The sequence below is a fragment of the Equus quagga genome, chromosome 18 (genome assembly GCF_021613505.1).
Source record: "Equus quagga isolate Etosha38 chromosome 18, UCLA_HA_Equagga_1.0, whole genome shotgun sequence".
Lineage (NCBI taxonomy): Eukaryota > Metazoa > Chordata > Mammalia > Perissodactyla > Equidae > Equus > Equus quagga.
In genome coordinates, this window is record NC_060284.1 from 49,790,820 (window position 1) to 49,804,225 (window position 13,406).

General features: G+C 38.2%; 1 protein-coding gene across 1 annotated transcript in view; it reads right to left on the reverse strand.

Annotated features, from left to right (window-relative positions):
• Nucleotides 1-13,406, reverse strand: part of NOTCH2 (notch receptor 2) — a 153,355-nt gene that overhangs the window by 67,570 nt on the left and 72,379 nt on the right. The window contains exon 5 of the mRNA XM_046645378.1: nt 7,712-7,834. Coding sequence (XP_046501334.1) covers nt 7,712-7,834 — 123 coding nt within the window. The remainder of the gene's footprint in view (nt 1-7,711; nt 7,835-13,406) is intronic.

Consider the following 13,406-nt stretch of genomic DNA (forward strand, 5'->3'; position numbering starts at 1 on the left):
AAGAGAGAGAGAAAGAAGAGAGGAGAGACAGAAAGGGAGAGGGAGTGAGAGACTCATCTGACATTGGACGTCCCTAAAATACTGACCACGAGAAGCAAAGGAACAACGTCAAGGAACTTAATAAGATTAATTTGTGACCCAAGATTTCAATATCCAGATAAGATGCCATTTGTGCATTAAGGCAACTAAATCAAAAGATATTTTTCAAATATCCAAGAGCTCTGAAGATATGCCAACATGTCACTTTTCTGGAAAAAAAATTACTCAAAGATGTACTCATTTGACTGAAGAAAATAAACCAAAATAAAGAACTCAGGAATGAAAAGGTTGTGATATAAATGTTAAATGTACTGGTAGTTAACACAAAACAAGTTACACATAGAGCCAAGTCTAAAATATTATAAATTGTATTATAAAACAGCATAAATATCAAGAATAATTTTAAAAGAACATGCATACGATTTTTAAATTTTTAAATCCCAGATCACATAAACAAAATCTGGAGAGTGAATAGAAGATATAACAGAACTAAAAGTATGTTTATTCCTCATCCTACAGAAGAGGCAATTCGTATATACAGTCTCATGTTTGACACTAAAACAGAGAGATGGATTCAAATCCAAACTTTTCTAAACATGTATACCTCTAAAAACAAAATTAAAAAACCCTAAATGCTATAATTTAAATCATCTCACCTCTATCTATTGTCCTCCTGGACCACTTTCCACTTCCTTGAATGACTTAAGCACATAGCTTATGTTCTTCTCACTCTTTCTTCTCCCATCTCCCATGAAATCAACATCTGGGTTGAGGACCAATAAGGTCATCCGAGCCAAGAATTATTACTTTTCTCAACTCATCAGACCTCTACATCCACTCCATATCACAAGTATACTCACATTCTAGATCTCATTATAAGACACTCATTGTTCCAACTCCAAGATCTCAAACCTAGCACTTATACTCTCTGACTATAACTTTCCCTTTCTCTCCTTTCCCATTCCCAACAACCGTTTCACCTAATTTACCCCCACTAAAACTTGTCAAAGTAAATCCCTCCTAAATAACCCAGTTCATTAACCAACTCCCTTCTAGCTGCCTTCACTCTTAGTTTAGCCAGGGTTCTATGGTAGGTCACATGAATGAAGATCCTGTCCTCTATAGCTACTGCCCTGTATCTCGCCAATTTTTAGCTGCACAAAATGTTGAATGAGTGATCTATACCCACTCCTTCCCTTCCTCCCTTCTCAACACCTATTTTTCTCTTTAACCCCTTGCAATCTGGCCTCCTTCTCTCCTTTATATTGAAACTACATTTTAGAAGATTTCCAATGACCTGAAAAATTCTGATTAACGCTTTGCAGTTATCATTCTTATTTGAGTCTCCTGTCATTCATTAACTATAATTTGTTAAAATTGGTCCTGGGAATGTCAAAATAAGTAAGACCAGTTCTCAATCCTCCAGAGGCTGAGAGCCTATTAAGAGAGGAAAGCATATAAACCAATAAGAGCAGTAAATGTTACAAGTGCTACAACAGAGGCATGCAGAATTGAGTCAAGGGCACAATCTTAGAATGCACCCCCACCCCCCAACTCAGGATGCTATTAAGGCAGAGCCTCTTCCCAACTCTCATACATCCTCTTTTCTCACCTTCCTCCTTTGGATCCCTTTCCTCATCCATTTTCTTAAGTGTGGACAATTCTCACAATTCAGGTCCAAACTCTCTATTCTTTTCACTCCACACACTTTCCCTTACAGCCTTGATACATTCCCAAGACAACCAAAGATGACTTGAAATCTGAGTCTCTAGCCCCTCCCTCTGTTTGGACCTCCTGGTCTTTCTGCTGGATGTTTTTCACTTGGAAAACTCACCTCAAACTTACTATCATCGCTAGCCCATTTCTCTATCTCTGTCAATAGTCCCCACATTCTCCCACTGCTCAGATTCAAACAGAAGTTAACTCTTCTTAATCTCCCCACTCACCCAACTGAGTACTTAGATGGTCCCTAATTCCTACCTATGCTTCTTTCAAACTCACATTAATTCATACTTTCTACCTCCTATTGTGGTTATGTGTAGACTTTCTTATTTCTTCCTAGTGAATCTGATCATTCTTTAAACGTAGAAATTGATATATTTCTTCTATCTCTTCCAGCATCCACCACAGCATATTGGCTATAACAGTTTTTCAATAAATATCTGTTATTGAAGCTACCTTACAACCATCCTATGGGGGCTTGAAAAGCCATGAAGTGAGACTGGATCCTGCCTGGGCTGTAGCCAAAGCCAGACATTGAATTATGGACCACAAGGGCGGGAAAGACGCCTGTCAGTCTCACCCTCTGGATTTTGTCCAGGGTCATACTAACCACTCACCCCTGTTCACACCCCCGAGCACTAATTAGCTCTGAGACCTCTGGGATGAGGGTGCTTCAGGTTAGCACTCCGGCAGTCTGCCCAACTGAGAGCAGACTGAAATTGGGGTGGGGAAGCAGAATTCCAGAAAACAGGCTTATTATCAAGTCCTCACAATCAAGTTGACAGTAGAGAAACTGAAATGGGAGGTATATTTTCCCATTCTCCCATGCAGAATACAAATGAGAAAACTTTTATAGTCCCAGAAAAGAAACGAAAAATGGTTGTGAGAAAAGCCTCATCCTAGAGAATAGCTTATAACTAGAGGATAGACTGAAAGAGGAGCATTTGGTTCAAAATCAAAATACCACCATGAAAAGACTCCATTCCCAGACACAAGGAGCTCAGGCACTACCTCTGGCAGTATGCACTTGCTGATTCATGCCAAAAATTTTTACTGAAATTGGAGCAACAGACAGCAAAGGGAATCTTAACTAAATCTTTAGGATCATCATGTTATAAAGGAGAGCTGAGAGAAAACGTAGTCAGTTTTATTTGACTCATGTCCACCTAACTTCCATCGTTCACTTCTGCTTAGCATCCCAAAGCACTATTCCAAGCCCAAGCTGAAATTACATTTCTGGGTTAATAACAAGCACAGGAAAATAAATCATGTCTGCCCTAGAAGTGAACCCAAAACCAAAAGCTGCCAGAGAGGAATTTGTGAGTTGAGTTTAGAGGCAACTTTAATTCTGAAGGAAATGAACCTTTAAAAAGAAAATTCAAATCACAAGCTATGTAGACAAAACATTAATCTACACTGCATTAATTAATTTGGGAGACTTTAAAAACTTTTTTTTTCCTTAAGTGGATATCTGCCAGAGCAGAACTTCTTTCATGAGATGACTTGGGGCCAAATACAGTAATAGTCAAGACATTTGTGCTCAGGCTTCATCAAATCCTTAGGTATGCTTCCATTTCCTAAAGGAGCATCCAACTACTCAGACTTATCTCTGTAACAAGATTTCTACAAAAAAGTAAACCATTTGCCAACCAACACCAGTTTCTTCCTCCTGTGCTTTAGTTCATCCAGAAGAGTGGTAGCTTTTAAAGGCACAAACTAATACTATTCTAGACAGCCATGTCAAGTAAAGAGGTTCTGCAGTGGACTAGAACACAGTTCTATCCACAACTGATGTAGAAACCACACCAGAACAAGGCTAACATGCTTTCCTCTAGTGAGGCCAACACAAGGCCCCTCTGCAGACAGCTACAAAAGTCCATCCATCTATCACCCAGGATCAGAGAGGAGGCTCCTACAGAGTAGCAGCAATGGTAATACCTACAGATTGTCTCTGCATCTAAAGTAGTGTTGCCCAAGAGAAATATCATGAGAGATGCAGATATAATTTTTAAATTTCTAGTAGCACTTAAAAAAAGGAAAAAGAAACTGGTGAAATTATCTTTAATATTATGTTTTATTTAACCCAGTGTATCTAAAACATTATCATTTTAGCATCTAATCAATACTTAAAACATTATTAATGAGACATTTTACTTTTTTTTCTAAGTCTTCAAAATCAGGTATTTTACAGTGGTGACATCTCAATTTAAATCAGTCACCTTTCAGATGCTCGGTAGCAAGATGTGGCTAGTGGCTACCCTATCAAACAGCATGGATCTAGAATGTTTTACATGATAATTGTTTGCTGAATAAATGAAAAGCTCAAAATCTTGTTATTGTACCATTTATTCTCCTAATACTCCAACAAAGTAAGACATATCAGTTGCATGGATAGCAAATAAGGACTTCTGAAGAAAAGGAAGCTGACTCATTTACCCCAAATCAAACTATGAATAGACTCGGAAAAAATTTCTGGTCATCTTGAAGTCCAGAACATGCTATAAAAGACCAAGTCTTCTACTTATGTGCACTTATAAAGCAATACAGTACCTATCAGGCTCTTCTCATTAAAACTGTAGCAAATTCCCAAATCTCCAATTATTTCAAATTGATACCTAGTTATTCAGCTATATAATGCCATCCATTCTTTTTCAGATAGCTGGCAAGTTCATTTCCTTTCCTAGTGCCTATTCCAACCCTTCCTTTCCTATTTTGTCAAAAGCCAGACCAAACAACATGCTTCAATAGCTGGAAACTGTAAAGGGAATTCTGAACAAAATAGTAATAAGGTTCTTAGGTACAGTGAAAAAAAAACCAGGCTGAATATAAAACATTCACTTAATTCACTTAATTTCTAATCTCAAAGTAAACAGGCAAATATTTAAAAAGGAAAAACAAAAAGACTAAATCATTATATCCTAGGATGATAAAATTATAAATTGAACTTTCAATCTATTAAAAAGACTCAAAGTCCTTAAAAAATAAAAATAAAACAACCCATAGAGTCAATCTGTATAGAAAAAAAGACCACAGATTTGAGCAGACTTGGCGTTCAACAAGCCTAGATTCAAACCCTAATCCAACCACTATGTGACTTGAGTAACTGTTTCACCCTTCTGAATATCCATCATCATCTGTAAAAAGCATATTTAACAAACTCTACCCCTAAGACAGTTATCATGAAGATTATACAAAATAAAACATTATAATTATCATTTGGGTGCTAATAAACCTTAGTTGACTCCAAGTGCCCAGTCCCATTCATTTCTTTAATTTATGTAATGCAGAAAATATTAATTTGAATTGACAGCTCCAACATCAATAGAAATAGGAACGCTATGACCCAAAATTTTCTTTCTATTTTTCTCAGAATGAAGTGGGGGTTGGAATGGTGAACAGCTCGGCTATATTCTACTGAGAACAAAGGTCTATAAAGGGTTCCAGTAAGTGGTGTCATCAATAGTTCAACCACCCCATAACTCAGTACTTCTCTTACCTCAAGCATATAATAATGCCAATATGAACGTGGGGAGCATTATCACAGAGGGATGTATGGGGTAGTATGGAAGCCCAGAGAAGAACACTTAACTCAGCCTGGAGAGAGGTCATAGAAGGCTTCCCAAAGGAAGTAACCACTTGATCTGAGCCAGGAAGGCAAAAATGGTGAGGACAATAGGGAGAGGAGTGGAGAAGGGAAATCTAAAGAAAAGGAACAGTATGAATGAAGGCACAGGATGTGGTAGATATAGGAGAACTGGAAGCAGTTCTTATTGCTAGAATATGAAGTGCTGGTGGATGCATGAGAAGACTATAGAAGCAGACAGAGCCAAGGCCAGGAAGGACTTCATATTACAGAGGAAGGACCTTGGATTTCATCCTGTTAGTGATGGGGATAGAAAAAAACAAGGATGTCATTGGAAATCAAAGAATTGGCATGAGTGAAAAGAGGAAGGAAACATGTGATGGGAAACTGAAGACTGAGTCACTTTAAATGAAAGCAGATCAAAAGAAATAAATATTGCCACATTGAATTTATCCATCATTCCTACCATCCTTTCTAGAAAATGGAAAAACACATGGAGGAAGAAACACCTTATCAGGACTTTCATAGAAGAGAGGTATTTATTAAACATCCTGCGTAAGAAATTTTGGTAAACTATTATTCCACTGGGAAAATTTCCCTAAGATCAGGCCTTCCTAATTCATATCAAAGCAGGAAATTGAGTATGGTATCAAAGAAAAACCAGCAATGAAATCACAATATCATTTAATCTTCACTGGCATCAGAAGCCTTAGTACCTCACAAAGCCAGTCTCTCACAGGGCAAAGGAGAGATGAGAACAGGGTCATGTTCCTAGCAAGTATCTCATCCTGCCCAACACCACCGTGAGGATCATTAAAAAGAAAGACATTCAAATCTTTCCAGGTATTACGTGTCACATAATTAACTTCACAGTAACTGTTTTAAGTTGAAAAAAAAAAATGGCCTCTGAAAAGTCTACCAGAGAAATGGCAAAAACTAAAGAGAATAGAGAATTCGACAGAAAGAGCAGAGGGTTGGGAGTGAAGTCCTAGGATCAAGACACCGAGAAGAAATTCTAGGGGAAGTCCAATTCCAGGGAAAGTTGGTGGGAAAGTAATAAAAATGACAGTTTGGGGATTAAAAGCAGAAATGTGTGGCCTTCCAGGAAATCATGTTATTGAAGTTTTAAACCCTTCTAATCCTTTTCTATTCATAGTTTATAGCTCTAAAGAGTACTCTAAATAATTAGCTGCTACAGAGAAGGGAAAGCAATTCGGAGATTTGAAAGACTCCCAGGTGGTATCGGCAGGGACCCAAGATCTAGACTTCTCTGCTGGGCACAATTCCTCGCTGGCACTGGAGTTTCTTCCCTCTAACATTCACTTATTCTTGGGTTTCCAGATTAAAACAATCAATTTCTCTCTTAATCACTTACTCAGGTCCTAATTGTCTCCACTTTCAGTTAGACAAATAGAAACAGAAATTGGAACCAAATGTCTGCATAAAATCACTTAACTTTCAAAAGTAAGTGGAAAATCTGCCTAAGACAACATCAGAAACTTCCAAGAGGTTGTGAAATTGAGCAAGACTACTCCCCTGACGTCAGAGGCAGAAAAATCTATTCTTTTTCCTATATGCAAAAAGGGATACAAGAAAAGAAGAAACAGAAATGTAGGTGAGTGTCATAAAAATAATGCCATCAAGGGGACCTGCCCCACTCTTTGCACAATTATAGGACACGACAATAAGATGAGATAGATTTCTGTCTGTGAAGATAAGCTCTGAACTCTTGCATTCTGTATAACTTATTTTCACTTTTTTTTTCAGTTGGAAGGAGTATTTTTAATGGCCTTTTCATATGACTACGAATATTCTTTGATATTACACCAAAACTTGACAAGTTGTAGTTTCCCTTTTTTCCAGCTTTACTGAGATATATTTGACTTATAACACCATGTAAGTTGAAGGTGTACAATGTGATAATTTGATATCCATGTATATTGCAAAATGATTACCACAATAAAATTAGTTAACACATCCATCAGCTCACAGTTACCACTTGTGTGTGTGTGGTGAAAACATTTATATTTTCGCATTTAAGTATGTTCTTGCCCTCTCAAATATTTATTAAGCATCTACTATGTTCCAGGCAATGTACTGCTTTTCCCAGATAGTGACATCAGAGTCTGTCAGTCATGCTCTTCTCTCATATCTGCCACAGCACCTAGCATGGTGCTGAGATCAGAGCAGCTGCCCAATAGATACCTGTGAAAATATTTCTTTCTTTCAGAGAAATAGGTGAACAGACAGAGTTAGCACTTTACCCAATGATGTAGCACCCTTATAAAAAGTGCCCACTTCAGTAAAAGCCTGCCTCTGGATACCAATCCTTGCCCCATCCTGAGTGACTCACCACATTGTACATACCTGTCCACTGAGGCGGGCAGCGGCAGTTGTACGTATTAACACCATCCACACAAACCCCTCCATTCTGACACTTGTGGTTAGGGCAGTCATCAATATTCCGTTCACAGGTGTTCCCTTCAAAACCTGGTGCAAGAAGAACAAGAGAAAATGATGAATTCTCATAGAGGAGAGGTGATCTACTCTTCTCCCATAGGACATGGTCATCAGAACAGACCTACTTCATTATTTCAATTCAGTAGCTAGCAGTTGGTCCACCCAGGACTCACCATATAAAAAAAAATCCGTCAATCATCTATCTTCTCTTGCCTCAAGCATCGCTAGACAGTTAAAATGAATCATTATGCCAACGACATGCCTTCATAGTTACCTCACAAGTATTTCAAAGTGTTTTCATGAAATAAAATCCCAGTGAAGATGAATGTCTAGTCAGGACAGCTATTCACTGCTTCTAAAAAAAAAGATTATTATATTTGCCCCAGTTCCATGCTGGGGAATGAGCCGAACAGATAAAAGATTACCTAATTAAATTTAAATTCCTTTTATTCTTTTCTTGGGATGATTGGTTGGGAAAACTAGGTGGAAGTAGGGAGCATAAGAAAAATACTGAACTTAAAGTCTGAAGATATGAGTCAAGTTCCAGCCTCATTATCTATAAGCTATTTAACACACAGTAAATTACAAACTCTGAACCAGCTTCCTCATCTGTAAAAAGAGGCTGATTCCACCTGCCCAGCCTGCCTTTCTAGGTTGTTATAAGTGCCACGTCATGAGTAAAGTGCAATATAAATATAAAAAGCCAGCTGAAAATGGAGTGGCATTATTACTAATTAAACTTACCAACTCTCCAAAATCTTCATCCTCCTTTCTACATTTATAACATTACTTCCTTCCTCCTCATTTTTCCCTTTTATGAAAAACGAACCAGCACACCAAACTTCGCCTTAACTGACCGCAGTGTGTTCCTCTGTAATTTATATATTGGGCTTTTTCATTTCTTCTTGCTACCAAATCCCTTACTATTAAAATAGAAGACTACCAGCTTTAAAACAAGAGAAAGTTCACAGAACATTCTCCTATTTGAAATATAGTATGACTAAGTATTTGGCCTCTTCGAAATATCCCTTAAAGTTTCCCTCTCTCACTCAAAACACTTATTTGGTCTTCAACTAGGCACTGGGGATATAACAGTGAGGAAAAGAGACAGAATCCCTGATTTCAGGGCATTTTCACCACCATTTGCCTGGTGGGTGGGACAGACATCAATCACATCTTGCTTTATTCATTCCTTAGCACAAGCTACTGTGATATTCTACATCTGCTCTGCTCCACTGGAACATGGCTGGTTCCTCTGAATACAGTGGCAGTCAGGTAACTGAGTATAAACCAAGTAGCCAAATAAATCACCCAAAGACCAAAGGAAATCACTCCCTAGAAGACAGGGATAAGTGAAAGCTTGACTACAGAGAACCATATTTCTCCAGGTATTTGGTACTCAGTCCATTCAAGCAGATGAATCACCAGGTAAGACTGAGAAAAGACTAGGAAAATTTTTAGAGACTCAGATTTTAAAAAATTTCTTGTATTACTCACATATCTGTTTAATCAAATGAAAGTCTTACAAATAGAATACTGAGTCAGAAAATGTTGAATTGTTTAGGCCCACCCCTAATTACGATAAGTGAGGGCAAATCTACAGATCCACCAAGTAGCAGTCCCCAAGCAAGAACTGAGGTCCATACTCCTAGTTTAGTCCTCTTAATGGAAATATTCTTTAGGAAAGTTAAAGATACAGTTTTAGAGTACGGGAGAGAAATAGGGCTCCTGACCCTCCACTGTAGAACCTGTGTGGTCTGGGGGTGTTCTAGAACTGGCAATGGTCATCTTCCCCCTACCTTGATCTCTCTGGTGACTAAGACCAAATATGGCTGACTAGGGTATCAGGGAGGTGATGAAGCCCTTGCAGCCAAACTAGAAGGAATTGAAACTGCAACCCTGAATTTATACTAGCCAATGCTACAACTAACTGAATTCACCAACCACAGACAAATTAAGAAAGCAGAAGCATTTCAGCATAACCACAACATATGAGAAATAAAATGTTTTCTTTTTATGACTATTTTTAAGGTGGTTCTTCCTTGTCAATAGGTAAGTAGGTAAGAAGGCAGGTAGGTGAAAGAGTTCATTCACAGTTAAAGCAGGGCCTCTGGGGCCCTAGGTTCAACTCTCAACCTTGCCATGCCATAGTTACGTGAACATGGGCAAGATACTTACATTTTCTTTCCTCTCTGGGAGAAGTAACAGGACCTAACTCAAAGGGTTGTTGTAAAGATTAAATGAGTTAGATATAAAGAGCACTTAATTTAATAAATAGTTGGACAAATGACTATCTACCTGCAAAAGAATAAAGTTGGACCAATTCCTCACACGATATACAAAAATTAACTCAAAATGTAAGAGTTAAAATTATAAGACTCTTAGAAGAAAACACAGGGTAAATCTGTGACTCAGGATAGGCAAAGCTTCCATAATATGATCAAAAGCACAAGCGACAAAATAAAAAAGAGCCAGTTTGGACTTCATCAAAATTAAAAACACTTGGGCTCCAAAGGATACTATCAAGAAAGTGAAAAGACTGCCCACAGAATGGGAGAAAATATTTGCAAATCATATATCTGATAAGAGACTTTTATCTAAGATATATAAAGAACTCTTACAACAATGATAAGAATACAATATACATAATATAGTAATAAAAGACAACCCAATTATAAAATGGGTAAAGGATCTAAATAAATATTTCTCCAAAGAAGATATACAAATGGCCAATAAACACATTAAAAGATGCTCAACATCATCAGCCATCAGGAAAATGCAAATCAAAACCACAATGAGATATCACTTTATACCCACTAGGAGGACTATAATCAAAAAGACAGATAATAACAAGTGTTGCCAAGCATGTGGTGAAATCAGAAACCCTCATACACTGCTGGTTAGAATGTAAAATAGTGCAGCCACTTTGAAATACAGTCTGGTAGTTCCTGAAAAGGTTAAATAGAGTTATCATATCACCCAGCAATTCCTCTCCTAAGGATATACCCAGGAGAAATAAAAACACATGTCCATACAAGTACTTCTAAAAAGATGTTCATAGTAGCATTATTCATAACAGCCAAAGAAGTAGAAGCAGCCCAAATGTCTATTAATAGACATGATGAATGGATGAATAAAATGTGGTAAATGCATACAACTGAATATTATTCAGCCATGAAAAGGAATGAAGCACTGATATCTCCTACAACAATGGATGAACTATGAAAATACTATAAAAACATTACATGAAAGAAGCCAATCACAAATGACCACATAGCATGTGTTTCCATTTATATGAAACGTCCAAAATATGCAAATCTATAGACAGAAAGTAGATTAGTAGTTGCCTAATACTGAGGGGGAGTGGGGGGTGGCAGGAGATGGTGACTGTCTGTTAATGAGTACAGGGTTTCTTTTGGAATGATAAAAATGTTCTAAAATTGACTGTCGTGATGGTTACACATATCTGTGAGTATAGTAAAAACCACTGAATTGTACACTTTAAAAGAGCAAATTATATGGTATACAAATTATATCTCATAAAGCTGTTATATTTCCGGAAAAAGCACTTAAAACAGTCTGATGCATAATAAGTATTCTATACATATTAGCTACTACTATTATATATCAACGGGATCAAAGCATTCCCTAGAGATTATCTACTCCAATCCTTTTACGTTACAGATGAAGAAGTTGAGGGCCATATGGCTGATTTACCCAAGTTTACATGGCTAGGAGATAGGAGTCAGCGCTGAACCAGAAACTTCACCCAGTTTCAATCAGTATGCTCTCGGGGACTCCAGAATTTCCTTTCAATAATCTGAAAAACTGACCTCAGGTCAAAAGTTCCCACGTCTGAGAAAACTCAAGCCAAATCAGTTCTCCTCCAGAGTTAAGACAGATTTATGCTTTAAAAATAGAGATCCAGAACTCTTTTTGGAAACAGCTAGCAAATACTTATAAGAAAGTCTAACAAAGTAGGGGAGGGGGTAAGGTTTATATGAACAAGTTAGAGTGCAATCACTTCTTAAAAATATTTTTTAAGGTTTTAGGGGAAAGGGAAACAGACAAGTCTCCAGACCCGTGGGTGGGATGGGTGTAGCCGACTTAGGGAGAGGCTCACATGACTGCACTAAAAGGAGTATACTGCTGAAAGCCAACTCACATCCTTAAAAGGCCAAAAGGAGAGAAATTAAACTTAGAAGGAACATTTTAAGGCTGTGTTGTTATAAAACCGTAGGCCACGTAACTGATAAATGATGACAGTGAGGGTGGGGAGCAGAAAAGAGTCTTTTGAACTTGTCATCCCACACAGAAAACAGCATCTCTCAAGAGAGCATCATATCTTTCCATTTTCAGACCCTGGGAGGTGTGAGGGTTGAGAGATACAAAGAAGAGAGCAGAAAGGGGAAGATGAGATGACACAACCAGGATTCTCTCAGGCCAAGCTGAAAGTTCTCAGGAAGAGCTTCAGCGCACAGTGATGAAATAGTGAGGAAAAAAACAGGGATACCTGGAACCGGACAAAGGCAAAAGGTAAAAGGCTACAGGGCCACCTTCTTCCCTCCCCCCCAGGGAGAAGCCTATCACAAAAGCAAACTGACCGCATCTTTGTCCAATTGGTTTCCTTGGCACACATCTTCCATCCTCTGAATGGGCCCAGATGAGCTCAGTGACCCCCATGACTGGCCCATGTATCCCTCAGCCCTACCAACCACCCAGGCTGCTGCTCCTACCTGCTTCCCTTGATGTTTCCTTATGGCTCTCCACCTCCCTTTCAACCTTATCATCAAAAAAGTCAGACAAATGAATAAGGGGGTTCAAAAGCAATAAATTCAGTACATAAAAAAAAATTACAGAATATAGGAACTCTCTTCTCTATCACAATGAATTCATTTATTTGCCAGATATTCACTGAGTCTCAATTTTGTGCCTCGCACTAAGTTGTGTACTGTGGGGAAAGTTAAAATGAGAGTGTCTACTAGGAAAAAGGAACAAATAAACACTTGGTTTGATAAGTGCTGTGCTAGAGGTATGAAGGTTGCCAAAAGACCTCAGAGGGTCTCTAATCCCCATGGGGTAGAAAATATAGAAGGCATTTCAGTGAAATAGGTACCTCTGGCAAATCACAAAGAATAAGTTCTATATAAAAAGGTGGGGTGAGGGGTAGAAGATGAAAGAAAGCTGAAGAGATGGCATGGGCAAAACTACCAAGTGTGGGAGAACAGGAAAGACTTCCAGGAACATCAAGTCAAAGGAGCTAAACCAATGCCCCCTGGAAACTGGTACGATCATTTCTGCATCTGCTCCAGAGAAATCTGCCAAATATGATTAGTATAATACCCAAGAGAATATCACATGCCCCTGCAGATGAGAATGCAAGAGGGGATTACTTCTAACAGGTGTTAAGCTCAGCAACAACAGAGGAGACATAAAAGCCACAAAAAGTGTTTAAGCTTTATTTTAATGATATAGGGATACTACACGTAATCAGCCTGTGAAGTAAAGAGGTGGTTTACAAAGAATAAACCTTCGTTGTTTGGAAAGGACAGATGACAGCTTTTTTATGAAGTTTAAAAAAGATCACGGAGGAATAAAGAGG